The sequence below is a fragment of the Dicentrarchus labrax genome, unplaced genomic scaffold, assembly GCF_905237075.1.
Source record: "Dicentrarchus labrax unplaced genomic scaffold, dlabrax2021, whole genome shotgun sequence".
NCBI classification, from domain to species: domain Eukaryota; kingdom Metazoa; phylum Chordata; class Actinopteri; family Moronidae; genus Dicentrarchus; species Dicentrarchus labrax.
This window is the reverse complement of record NW_026136716.1, coordinates 239,580-253,929: the sequence shown is the minus strand read 5'-3', so window position 1 is coordinate 253,929 and position 14,350 is coordinate 239,580. Positions and strand designations below refer to the sequence as shown.

The 14,350-nt window shown below is 36.6% G+C and overlaps 3 protein-coding genes across 6 annotated transcripts in view; 1 reads left to right on the top strand and 2 right to left on the bottom strand.

The window, feature by feature from the left end:
• The window catches only part of LOC127378816 (sorting nexin-9), a 24,966-nt gene extending 23,612 nt beyond the window's left edge, over positions 1–1,354 (bottom strand). For all 4 annotated transcript variants that reach the window (XM_051428084.1, XM_051428086.1, XM_051428087.1 and 1 more), the window contains exon 1: positions 1,226–1,354. In XM_051428084.1, the coding sequence (XP_051284044.1) occupies positions 1,226–1,237 (12 nt within the window). In that variant the 5' untranslated portion in view covers positions 1,238–1,354. The remainder of the gene's footprint in view (positions 1–1,225) is intronic.
• The window catches only part of dytn (dystrotelin), a 23,734-nt gene continuing 10,569 nt past the window's right edge, over positions 1,186–14,350 (top strand). The window contains exon 1 of the mRNA XM_051428082.1: positions 1,186–1,190. The gene's annotated coding sequence lies outside the window, so the exon portion shown is untranslated. The remainder of the gene's footprint in view (positions 1,191–14,350) is intronic.
• LOC127378939 (uncharacterized) lies at positions 2,541–12,455 on the bottom strand. Its single transcript, XM_051428321.1, has 10 exons — positions 12,306–12,455; positions 12,137–12,220; positions 11,128–11,229; positions 10,893–10,966; positions 9,496–9,609; positions 7,089–7,238; positions 4,078–4,153; positions 3,534–3,635; positions 3,361–3,437; positions 2,541–3,074 (listed from the first exon to the last, which is right to left on the bottom strand). The coding sequence occupies exons 2-10, from the start codon at positions 12,189–12,191 to the stop codon at positions 2,952–2,954; spliced, it is 873 nt and encodes a 290-aa protein (XP_051284281.1). The 5' UTR covers positions 12,192–12,220; positions 12,306–12,455; the 3' UTR covers positions 2,541–2,951.

Here is a 14,350-nt window from a genome sequence, read left to right as displayed (position 1 = left end):
AAACATGTAATGTCTGATTGAGATATGAAGATGAAGATATAAGGATGAAGATTGGACGAATTCTCTGTGTTGTTTTTGTCTCATCTGCCATTTAAAACAGTCTGCAGTGTCACTCACTCACACATTCACACACACCGTGTGTTATAACCATGAGTGAGTGAGTGTGTTGACATATTTAAAACGCTGACATGGCGTTTTAAAGTCCTCAGAAGTACAGTAAAGCCTCAGTGTGAGAGGACCTGGATATCAGTGAGTCGACTTCCTGTCAACAGCTTTCTCTCTTTATACGTATATATATATTTACATTTGGATCTTATTATTAACTGATAATAATGATTCATAATTATTATTAACTGATAATAATGATTAATAATCATTCAGCAGCATGTATCTACTTATTCCAGTATCTTGTTGTGGTTTTATTTTATTTTCCGTGAATTTTATTTTACTTCTATTCTTATCTCTACTTTCTATATTTAGCTAAGAGTTTATTGTTTACTTTTTATTATTGTTTACTTTTGGATGAATAAAGTATCTATCTATCTATCTATCTATCTATCTATCTATCTATCTATTTTCTATCTATATTTAGCTATGAGTTTATTGTTTATCTTATACTGTATTTTTTTTATACTGTATTTTTTTATACCTCTTCTATTTTCTATACAAGTGTTCTTGTAAGCTGCTGGAAATCCAATTTCCTTGCGGGAGTCATCCCAAAGGGATCAATAAAGAGAAGTCTAAGTCTAAGAAATATTTCAATATTTAAACACATTTTATTGTGAAATTAGCTTCTTTCTTTAGGAAATCCATCCCAAAAGATAAATACTTTATTAATATGTCAATAAAACTGTGAGTGACCAACAATATTTCGGTATTTTCTTTCATTTGACAGCTTCATGGTGCTTACCAGACTCCATTAGGATTTGAGATGTTGTTTGTAGATGTTTATATTCATATACAGCCAGTTTATTTCCTTTTTCTGCTGTTTGTCTTTGAAGAGAAACTTTTTAATCTTCCTACAGAAATATTCGGCCGCGTTAATAATATTCTAATAATTATTTTTCAGCTTCAACCGGACCGTTTACCGCCTGTTTGACTTCACTCTTTTCTCTATGGAATTCTGCACGAACCGGCAGCGAGTCTGATGATGATGCGATCGATCAGCGGCGGCAGGTGAGAGGTCAAAGGTCACCGACCGTCACAGATAGTTCACCTGTCTTACCTTCAGAGCCATGATGACGTCAGCAGCAGCAGCGTCTTCTTCTTTTCTTTTAGATTTTAGATTAGTTTCATCCTGTCGCGAGCAACCTGCGACTTCTTCTGTCAGCTACAAACAACGCGCACACCACTTCCGCTGTGAGCTTTCACAATAAAAGCACCGACTCACTCAGCGAACATCACGTTTTAAACGTTTTAACAAAAATGTAAAGATGTTATAAAACAAAGAGTAAACCTCAGACCACAGTATATTAACATTATTATAATTAATAATATTAACATAATTATCTACATTGTAATAATAATGTATTTACACATTATAATGATCATTTACGTTATAATAATAATATTACAGATAAAGACAAACAGGAAAACGTCAAACAATAAATGATCTAAAATGAATAATAATGAATAAACTGAATAATTAAAAGAACAGAAATATTATTACAGAGTAACAGAACCAGAAACATCAGAATTAAGACAATAAAAGAGCTCATATGTCCATGAAATCAACTATGGTGCTTTTATTTTGAAAATATATTTGTCAGTTTCCTGTATATTGCCGAAAACATGACTCAAAGTGTGACATCACAGACCCGGAAGAGCTGAGCATTGAGGCGCACTTTACACTGTAAAAAAAATTAATATATATTACACTTTACACTGTAAAAAATATATATTGCACTTTACACTGTAAAAAAAATTAATATATATTACACTTTACACTGTTAAAAATATATATTGCACTTTACACTGTAAAAAAAATTAATATATATTACACTTTACACTGTAAAAAATATATATTGCACTTTACACTGTAAAAAAATTAATATATATTACAATTTACACTGTAAAAAATATATATTGCACTTTACACTGTAAAAAATATATATTGCACTTTACACTGTAAAAAAAATTAATATATATTACACTTTACTCTGTTAAAAATATATATTGCACTTTACACTGTAAATTTTTTTTTATATATATTACACTTTACACTGTAAAAAATATATATTGCACTTTACACTGTAAAAAATATATATTGCACTTTACACTATAGAAAATATATATATATTACACTACACTGTAGAACAAATATATATTACTCTTTAAAATATATATATATTACACTTTAAGATATATATCACTTTACACTGTAAAACATATCTATATATTACACTTTACATTCTAAAAAATATATATATTATACTTTACACTGTAAAAAAATATGTCTGCACTACACTGTAAAAACAACATTACACTGTAAAAAACAGTCACACTATAATCATATATACTATAAATAATGAAACCTGAGGTTGGGTGCTGAAGATGTTTGTCTTTTATTTAAAGGTCAGTTTTAATCTTTGAAACATTTACAAACATTTATTATTTATTGTAAGTAGCAGAATGTTTACTTATTTAATTTTAAATAAAGTTGTATTTTAATGACATATTCCTCCTGCAACAGAATTTCAAGCATTTCCAATCATCAATATTCAATCAATCAGTTTCCAGTGGGTCACCATTTATTAAATGTTGTAATGTAGTAAATTATTGAGTTAAAGAGCGAAACAGCTTCAATTTTAACACTTTATTTTGAAAGATCAGCCATTAAGCTGCAGTTTCCTGTAAATAAAAAGAGAATAAACATGTTTTTTGTGTAGTAAACAATATAATTATTGCTGCTGTTTTTCTTTACAGCCACAAGGCGGCGCTACAGAGCAGCATCAGTGGATGCACCACCACATGACGGCCACCGAGGCCAGCAGACCAATCACAGAGCTCGCTGTGGAGGAGGGGGCGGAGTTACACAGGTTCGAGGTGCAGCAGTTGAAGGTAAACTTGGAAACCTGAAAATGATCAATACAGTTATTGATCAGGTTGAACAACACGTCATCACAGAGGCTCCTTCCTTCCTCCATATTGTAGCCTCAAATTCATTAAAAACACTTTATAAGTTGCATCTAATAGTCTTATTTCTATGTGTGTATACATGTATGTATATAAATATATATACACTGTATATAAATATAAATATGTATTTATTTATTTACAGTTTATAAATATAAATTATATATATATATATATATATATATATATATATATATATATATAGGAAGGTGGAGCTGTTGTTACCTCGGGGAACTTCCCAGGCAGGCTGTTCAAGTTGCATTCTGAGTACTTCAGACACTGTCGGTAAGTCTTTCTACCTGCTGAACAAACAGTAAACAGGAGAACGTCAGTAGAATGTCAGTAGAATGTCAGTAGGAGATTAAAGCTAACAGGAAGCTGTAAACAGGAAGTGGTACCTGTATCGGTGAGTTTGAGACAGGCGTCCTCTCCGGAGCCACACTGTTGTTGAGTGGTGCAGCTGGTTGGACCCTGACAGCTGTAACACTGCAGGGCGGATCCTGAAACACATATCAACTGGTTCGGAGTCTGGTTCAGAGTCTAATTCGGAGTCTGCTTCGGAGTCTGGTTCGGAGTCTGCTTCGGAGTCTGGTTCGGAGTCTAGTTCGGAGTCTAGTTCGGAGTCTGGTTCGGAGTCTAGTTCGGAGTCTGGTTCGGAGTCTGGTTCGGAGTCCAGTTCAGAACCGGATCCAGTCGGTCCAAGTACAGTGAACGTTCTCACTAATCAGCTGTCAATAAACTGATCAATATCATGATCAGGATGTTATTTAATATAAGTTTAATTATATTTACTGATAATGATTGATTCCATAGAATATTGATTACTGACCAGTGACACACAATGAGTATGGTATTTTATTGGTGATCAGTAAACAATCAATAAAAGTATTAAATAGGTTCAGTGGGATCAGTTAGAGAGAAATAACAGAGAATCAAACGTACCGAGTCCGATCAGAGCGGAGCAGATCACCAGACAGATCCCCAGGGAGCGCTTCATTTTCCCCTCAGCACAGCTCATCTGGAATCAGTGCACAGCCGCACAGAAACAGTGAACAGTTGTTCCACTGAGAAACCGAAGGTCTGTTCGGGGCAGAATAACTCACCCAGCAGCAGGTTAGTACACATTATTATTATTATTATATACACTGTAATATACGTCATCATCAGACTGACCTGAGAGTTTCCACATGGCTGCTGTGTGGTTTAAGGGTGTGCATCGTCGGCTTTGTTTGGACTACAAAGATACCGTTAATAAATTATTTCATAAATTATTTCTGAATTCCGCTAGCGTTGCCAACGATAGCCACCATAGCCACGTGCGCACCAGAGCCAATCACTGCAGAGCCCGTGTTGAAGGTGTTTCCCAGTTGTATCCCCCCTTCAAACTAAACCCGCGGACACTTTATAATCATATGGATGCTGTTATAATGTGTAGTGATTGAGATCCTGACCCACCAAACATCCTGGAAAGTGACGAAGTTACGTTTTTCACTCTAAATTACATAATTATACATAATCACCAGCAGTAAACTGACTCCCTCACCCGCAAGACGGAGAATGTTTTAACACTCTGAGTTTTTCTCCGGTGACAGACGCTGTTTTGCGGGCAGAAATGTGACGAAGAGTCGGTAGGACAGACAGGAGGACAGACAGGAGGACAGACAGGAGGACAGACGCTTCTCCACGTACAGCTGTGGTATTTTTTTCCCCTCATATAAGTTTCCAAAGACAGTTACAGTTACTACGTTACTGTTGTTTGGTCCTGTAACGTTGCTTTGTGGGACATTTCTCTTTATTAAGTTGAGTGAGAGACCTGTGCAGTTATCAGACTGTCTGACCGACACGCCCTCGCTCCGCGCCGTCAGCTTATCCGTTCACACTGTAGGCGGTTCAAAAATAATGCGTCCCTGATACTACCTCCAGAGGAGGATCAGGGACAGAGCGACATTTCCCCCCTCGCCGCATCTGAGTCTTTCACACAGAGGAGGGTGCGGAGAATATGCGCTGGATCCCCAAATCTCTCTCTCTCTCTCTCTCTCTCTCTCTCTCTCTCTGATGTATGCTGGCCTATATTACAGGAGTAAATAATGTGTCCTAAATGTCCCTGCCGTCCCACCTTCAAACACAACCTCATTTGCCATCAATGAAAAAGCTACTTAACCTCACACTTTTCTATAGCAATACATACTTCCTACGGGCACTGCACTAGTATATATAATAATTATTACACATTATTATTATTATTATTATTATTATTATTATACACTGTTATATACAATAATTATTACACATTATTATTATTATTATTATTATTATTATATACACTGTTATATACAATAATTATTACACATTATTATTATTATTATTATTATTATATACACTGTTATATACAATAATTATTACACATTATTATTATTATTATTATTATTATTATTATTATTATTATATACACTGTTATATATAATAATTATTACACATTATTATTATTATTATTATTATTATTATTATTATTATATACACTGTTATATATAATAATTATTACACATTATTATTATTATTATTATTATTATTATTATTATATACACTGTTATATATAATAATTATTACACATTATTATTATTATTATTATTATTATTATTATATACAATAATTATTACACATTATTATTATTATTATTATTATTATTATATACACTGTTATATACAATAATTATTACACATTATTATTATTATTATTATTATTATATACACTGTTATATACAATAATTATTACACATTATTATTATTATTATTATTATTATTATTATATACACTGTTATATACAATAATTATTACACATTATTATTATTATTATTATTATATACACTGTTATATATAATAATTATTACACATTGTTGTTATTATTATTATTATTATTATTATAATATACACTAATATATAATAAAAAACCCAGACAACAGACCCGATCCCAGACTACAGACCTCCGCCCAGACTATAGTCCCCCACCCAGACAACAGACCCGCTCCCAAACTATAGACCCCCACCCAGACTACAGACCCGCTCCCAAACTACAGACCCCCACCCAGACTACAGACCCGCTCCCAGACTACAGACCCCCACCCAGACTACAGACCCCCACCCAGACTACAGACCCGCTCCCAAACTACAGACTCCCACCCAGACTACAGACCTCCGCCCAGACTATAGTCCCCCGCCCAAACTACAGACCCCCACCCAGACTACAGACCCGCTCCCAAACTACAGACCCCCACCCAGACTATAGTCCCCCGCCCAGACTACAGACTCCCACCCAGACTACAGACCCGCTCCCAAACTACAGACTCCCACCCAGACTATAGTCCCCCGCCCAGACTACAGACCCCCACCCCGACTACAGACCCGCTCCCAGACTACAGACCCCCACCCAGACTACAGACCCCCACCCAGACTACAGACCCGCTCCCAAACTACAGACTCCCACCCAGACTACAGACCTCCGCCCAGACTACAGACCCCCACCCCGACTACAGACCCGCTCCCAGACTACAGACCCCCACCCAGACTACAGACCTCTGCCCGGAGGTAGTTGGTTATTACATTAGAAGCTGATTTAGCTCCAGACTAACTAGTTATTGATCCTCTGGCTGAGGAGGTGACTCACAAACAGTGCAGGGCGTTAACCACGTGATTATCAGTCAGTCCGCTTCCTGTGGGAATCACCAAAGTAACACAGCCACTACCAAATATGGTCATACACCGGAACACGGACTAAAACGGGCTTTAGTGAACAACAACATTTTTACTTTATATATATTTATATATATATTTATACAGCAACCTAAAGCACAGGAAGCACAACGCTGTATTAACAGGGATCCTCTGGGCTTCCGTCCCGCCCTCCGCGGGACACACACACACACACACACACACACACACACACACACACACACACACCTGATCAAATATTGTCCGTAAATCGGCTCCTTCCGGCGGGCAGCGCCAGGTCTCAGGGTCCGGGTCTGGTTTACGGTCTGGATTTAACGTGGGTTTCCTCAGTTCCTGTCCTCGAAGTACTGTACAGCTGACTCCTCCCAGGAATCCGGACTATGTTGGACCAGATCCAGAGCCATTAATTTAACAGTCTCAACAACTGACGTTCAAACCGCTTGAGCGTCACGTGACTCACGTATCCGTCAGATAGTTCCCGGATGTTCTCGGCGACACAATGTTTATATATGTTTATATAAATACATTAATAATTTAAATAACAGAGACAATGTTTATATATGTTTATATAAATACATTAATAATAATTTAAATAACAGACACAATGTTTATATATGTTTATATAAATACATTAATAATAATTTAAATAACAGACACAATGTTTATATATGTTTATATAAATACATTAATAATTTAAATAACAGAGACAATGTTTATATATGTTTATATAAATACATTAATAATAATTTAAATAACAGACACAATGTTTATATATGTTTATATAAATACATTAATAATTTAAATAACAGAGACAATGTTTATATATGTTTATATAAATACATTAATAATTTAAATAACAGAGACAATGTTTATATATGTTTATATAAATACATTAATAATTTAAATAACAGAGACAATGTTTATATATGTTTATATAAATACATTAATAATTTAAATAACAGAGACAATGTTTATATATGTTTATATAAATACATTAATAATTTAAATAACAGACACAATGTTTATATATGTTTATATAAATACATTAATAATTTAAATACCAGAGACAATGTTTATATATGTTTATATAAATACATTTATAATAATTTAAATACCAGAGACAATGTTTATATATGTTTATATGTCAAGGCTGGATTACTGCAACTCTTTATTATCAGGTTGCCCCAATAAGTCCATTAAAACGCTCCAATTAATTCAGAACGCTGCAGCACGAGTACTGACAGGAACTAGAAAAAGAGATCACATCTCTCCTGTACTAGCTTCTCTGCATTGGCTCCCTGTAAAATGTAGAATTGAATTTAAAATCCTCCTCCTCACCTATAAAGCTCTTCATGGTCAGGCCCCTTCATATCTTAAAGAGCTCATAGTACCCTATTAACCCTCTAGAACACTACGTTCTCTGAATGCTGGGCTACTTGTGGTTCCTATAGTCTCTAAAAGTAGAACAGGAGCCAGAGCCTTCAGTTACCAAGCTCCTCTCCTGTGGAACCAGCTTTGGAACATGCATTCCATTAATGCATGTTACTAACTTCACTTCTTCCCCGGAGTTCTTGTGCTTTCTCGTCTCGCAGGTTCTTATCGATCCTGGTGGAGCCTCCTGCCATGGTCCTGCTAGATTGCCATTGCCAATACTGTTGTTACTGTGCACCTGTCTGTCTGTCTGTCTGTCTGTCTGTCTGTCTGTCTCTCTCTCTCTCTCTCTCTCTCTCACCCCAACTGGTCGAGACAGACGACCACCCACCTAGAGCCGGAGGATCTGTCCTAGGTTTCTGCCTTTTAACAGGCAGTGTTTCCTTGCCCTTGTCTCCAAGGTCTTGCTCATGGTGGTACTGTTGGGTCTCTGTAAATAATGTTATAAAGAGTTCGGTCTAGACCTGCTCTATTTGAAAAGCTGTTATGAATTGGCACTATACAAATAACAGTGAATTGAATTGAAATATATTATATATAACTAAACTGTAAAAAATAAAAAAATAAAAATAAACACTACACTGTAATTAATCAATCAATCAATCAATCAGAAAGAATCCGTATGTTTCCAGTTGGTCACCATTTATTGATTTAATGTTCATTTACATACATTGTTGTGAAGCTGTTGAGTTAAAGAGCGAAGCAGCTTCGCATAATTTTTAACACTTTATTTTGAAAGGTCTGGAGTTAAAGCTGCAGTTTCCTGTAAATAAAAACAGAATAAACATGTTTTCTGTGTAGTTTAAATTATACAATAATAGAGTTTCTGTAAATAAAGTATTCTTGATGTGGCTTTAAATGATTTTACTCATTTCGTTCCTTTCTAAATCTGATAAAAACAAACATTTATTATCAACTTATTCTGACAATAACAATAAAAGTCATGAAGAGACTCTAATACAGACAGGAAAACATAAATGTGTGTGATCGTTCTGTCCAGGAAACTTTATAGATTTATTACTGATAAACTACTGGACCTGTAAAATAATGTGTTCATGTTCTTTAAAAACAAAGAAAAGGTGAAGAAGCCTTCGTGTTTCTACACTGAGTAAAGTGTTGGTGAATGAATGCGTTAGAGAAGCTCAACCTGCTGTTGTTATTGTTTACAGCCACAGGGCGGCACTACAGAGCAGCATCAATGGATGCACCACCACATGACGGCCACCGAGGCTAGCAGACCAATCACAGAGGTCGCTGTGGAGGATGGGGCGGAGTTACACAGGTCAGAGTTGCAGCACTTGAAGGTAAAACTGGAAACCTGGAAATTATCAATACAGTTATTGATCAGGTTGAACAACACGTCATCACAGAGGCTCCTTCCTTCCTCCATATTGACGCCTCAAATTCATGAATTAATCACTTGTGGAAATGAAATACAGTTTATTAAGCATAAATGAGTAAGATCTGTCACACATTATATATCATTAAATATATATATTATATATATATATATATATATTGTTATATATTGAGTCCAGCGGGACAGATCTTATCTCTCACCTGCTGAGACTGAGCCCATATATTGATTTGTATTGTTATTAATAATCGTCAACGTAGCTGAACTAATTTCTTGTTTATATCTGTCAGGATTAATGACAGTGTCTTTATATTTATACAATGACAGTATTTATATAAATAATATATACTGTACATTATATAAATATATATATTCTTTACCTTATATAAATATAGATTCTGTGTATTATATAAATATGCAGATTCTGTACATTATATAAATATACAGATTCTGTATATTATATAAATATATATATTCTGTACATTATATAAATATACAGATTCTGTACATTATATAAATATACAGATTCTGTACATTATATAAATATACAGATTCTGTATATTATATAAATATATAGATTCTATACATTATATAAATATATAGATACTGTACATTATGTAAATATATAGATTCTTTACCTTATATAAATATAGATTCTGTGTATTATATAAATACATAGATTCCGTACATTATATATATTGTATACACTATATAAACCTACATTCTCTGTGAGGACCAGCAGGGGGAGCTCCACTGGCTGCAATATAAACTGATCCCATTCACGCTAATGGAGAATGAGTAAACAGTTTCCTGATGAGTTTCTTGTCTCAGTCACTGGTTTCAGTCTTCTTCCATAAAGCTTGATGTTCATTTAGTAACTGATGGTCCCATTTAGGGTAAAACAGACCATAAAGCATGGTATGGTTTAGGGCGGGGCTACCTTGTGATTGACAGCTCATAGGGCTTGAGGCTCCACAGACTGAGTTGCTCAGGATGAGCATGCAGTTGTTTTATATATAGTTTATCTGATCACATGACAAAACTCATCCTTATGGTTGTTTACATCATAAAGGAATCTAAAGCTCAACTCGTACTCATTAGTAATTTGTTTGTCTGTCGTTGTCTGAGGACTTTTCTCCTTTAACTGGATGGGCATACATCAGGATATTATCTCCTCAAGATACTATCCTGCTGTATGTCCTTATATCTTTTATCGTTAGGACGGCAGGTAGAGTGGTTGTTACCTGGGGGAACATCTGGGACAGTCGGCCGTACTCACAGTCTGAGTACTTCAGACACTGACGGTACGTCATCCCCCCTGCACAGCAAACAGCAGAACAATAGAAACAGTGGAATCTCAGTAGAAGCACTGAAGAGTTTAAAGCTAATGGAAGCTAATGGAAGCTGTGAACAGGAAGTGTTTGGCAGTAGTCTCTATGGTTGCCGTACAGGAAGAAGTACAAATGCAGGTATAGGTACCTCTCTCATTGAGTGTGAGACAGGCGTCGTCGTAGCTACAGTCTCGTTGTTTGGAGCAGCTGGCGGTGTAGTCTTTACAGCTGTAACACCGAATGGCTGATCCTGAAACACATTTCATCCGAAAGTGACAAAAGATTTAGAGTCTTGAATGACTTCAGGTTACGGGTTAAACTCAGAACGGGTTCCAGTCGGTTCTGGAGGGGTTGGGATTTAGGCCAGGGGTAGGCTCCCTGTGGTTTTCACAAACTACTATATGGAAATGAATTACCATTATTATTATTACTGTCGCATTATTACACTCCAAATAAAAAGCATCTGGGTAACTGAAATTATCCTCTTTATTCTGTTGAACCTCAGTTGCAATGAATTTCTGGGTCTCCCTAACTAGGCGAGCTATGGGTCCAAATCCAACAAACAAATATCAAAATAGAGAACAGTGCATGGACAGATTAGTTTTCTTTAACCAACGTTTGTTCCAATCTGCAGCGAGGTATTTGCATTATAAAGCTCCAATATGTTTTACAGCTCCAGGCAGAGTTTGTTTTTCTTTTCTGGCCCCAAATGTCTCTTTGTACCAACAGGGACTGAGGGATCAATCATCTTCTGGGTCAGAGGAACCTAAATTCTTATCACAACTTATAATTTTAGGATTAAATGGAAACAATATTATTAGGGAATCAGATTTATGTTGATATGATCAAACAGTGAAAGTCTGATCTGGATTATAAAACAACAGAAGACCAATTAATGATTGTTGACTTTGAAATTAGAGTTTTATTTTATGTCAATTTCTATTACGTAATATCTTTGATATATAAAACTTAGTGATATTTAATAAGTTTTGTTATATTCACATAAATCTGAGTCCATAGAATATTGATTACTGACCAGTGACACACAATGAGTATCTGTATGGTATTTTATTGGTGATCAGTAAACAATCAATAAAAGTATTAAATAGGTTCAGTGGGATCAGTTAGAGCGAAATAACATATAGAATCAAACGTACCGAGTCCGATCAGAGCGGAGCAGATCACCAGACAGATCCCCAGAGAGCGCTTCATTTTCACCTCAGCACAGCTCACACACTCATCTGGAATCAGTGCACAGCCGCACAGAAACAGTCAACAGTTGTTCCACTGAGCAACAGAAGGTCTGTTCAGGGCAGAATAACTCACCCAGCAGCAGTCACAGTAATACTCCAGCTCAGCAGTACTTTTGTTGTGGTTTTTGAGGAGAGAAGAGACAGAGTGGGGACACTGTCTCTGACTGACAGCTGAGTGGAGCTGAAGAGGCCACACCCACTGGGAGGAGCCTGATGATGCATGCTGGAAAATAATTACAATAATCATTTCATTGTTTCTTGTTTTTATTTTAATAATTTTGAATGTTAGACGACACTAAACATTCAATTCAATTCAGTTCAATTTTATTTGTATAGCGCCAATTTATAACAGAAGTTATCTCAGGACACTTTTCAAATAGAGCAGGTCTAGACCGAACTCTTTAAAACATTAATTACAGAGACCCAACAGTACCACCATGAGCAAGACCTTTTGTAAGGGGGGCAAGGGAAAACTGCCTTTTAAGAGGCAGAAGCCTAGGACAGACCCTTCGGCTCTAGGTGGGTGGGACAGAGAGACAGAGAGAGAGAGAGAGAGAGAGACACAGAGAGACAGACAGACAGACAGGTGCACAGCAACAACTACACTAATAGTAGTGACGATGATGATGAACATGAAGAAGATGATGACGACGACAACAGCAACGATGGGGGACAATGAGCAGTGACAATAGTAATAATAGTAACTGTAGTAATAATAATAATAATAATAATAATATTTAAAGCTGCAAGCAGCGATGGACAGGACCTCGCACTCCACGCAACTCGGGGCGTGCTGCGGCCGCGTCACGTGCCGGCGTAACACGTGCGGACCACGACATGAAAATCTCACGTAAATCAGCTCAAAATGGCCATGCAGCGGTTGCTTCCTGTTGCCAGTAGGTGGCGCTATCATTATGTCTGAATATTGTCATGTAGACGTGTTCAGGGCGGGACTCTTATCAGACATGTGAAGTTTGGAGCCGATTGGACAATGTACACTCAAGTTATAGCGAATTCGTGTTTTGTGGCAGTACATCAAAACTTCCCGCCACCCCACAGACATGCCCACTCACCACATTCATCACATATCATCAACAATGTGTTTTGCATTTCATAAGTAAATTTCAGCTGGATCTGATCATCCTGCTAGGAGTAGAACATGAAAGTATAAAAAAATGACACTTCCTTTCACCACTAGGTGGCGCTCTCACTTTTACTGAATATTGTCATGTAGACGTGTTCAGGGCGGGACTCTTATCAAACATGTGAAGTTTCGTTGCAGTCGGATCATGTACGCAGAAGTTATGATGAATCCCTCTTTCATGGCGAAGGTTTGAAATTGGATGCCACGGGACGCCACGGGCACAATGTTGGACGAAAAAAACTGACTGCACTGACCAATTTTGAAGTAGATCCAATAGAACCTGTAGGAGGAGTTAGTTAAAATAGAAGCCCTGAAATGCCAAAAATGACATCACAGTGTGACATTCGTTCAAAATGGCCAACTTTGACGGCACGCCACGGACACGCCCTTCAACGTATAGTCAAAAAATGAACAGCGTTCATTCAGCACCATTTTGTGACTGTACTGACCAATTTTGAAGCAGATCCCAGAAATTCCCTAGGACGAGTTCGTTCAAATACAAGCCCAAAAAGTAAAAAATGACCACAAAATGATGAAAATTAAAAATTGAAATTGCAGATATCCTGTGGGTTTTGGGGCATGGGTCCAAGAGGCTTTTCTGCTTCTTTTATCATGATACACATGCGTAGCAATTTTCGTACATGTGCGCCTTACGTGTCTTGGGGGCTGATTCTGGGGGGCGTGGCTTAGACGTTTGGCGGCGCCCGTGCACGGGGACAATGTCATATCGATATCGATAAGAACCTGCGAGACGAGAAAGCACAAGAACTCCGGGGAAGAAGTGAAGTTAGTAACATGCATTAATGGAATGCATGTTAAGCTGGTTCCACAGGAGAGGAGCTTGGTAACTGAAGGCTCTGGCTCCTGTTCTACTTTTAGAGACTATAGGAACCACAAGTAGCCCAGCATTCAGAGAACGTAGTGTTCTAGTGGGGTAATAGGGTACTATGAGCTCTTTAAGATATGAAGGGGCC

Bases quoted from the DNA above. Each gene is read 5' to 3' on its own strand.
- LOC127378939 (XM_051428321.1), bottom strand. From the start codon at position 12,191: ATGAAGCGCTCTCTGGGGATCTGTCTGGTGATCTGCTCCGCTCTGATC. The intron at 9,610-10,892 runs GTAACAACCACT...GATAATTTCCAG, and splicing joins TGTCCCAGATGTTCCCCCAG to GTTTCCAGTTTTACCTTCAA. The intron at 3,636-4,077 runs GTACGTTTGATT...TATGTGTTTCAG, and splicing joins CTCCGCTCTGATCGGACTCG to GATCCGCCCTGCAGTGTTAC.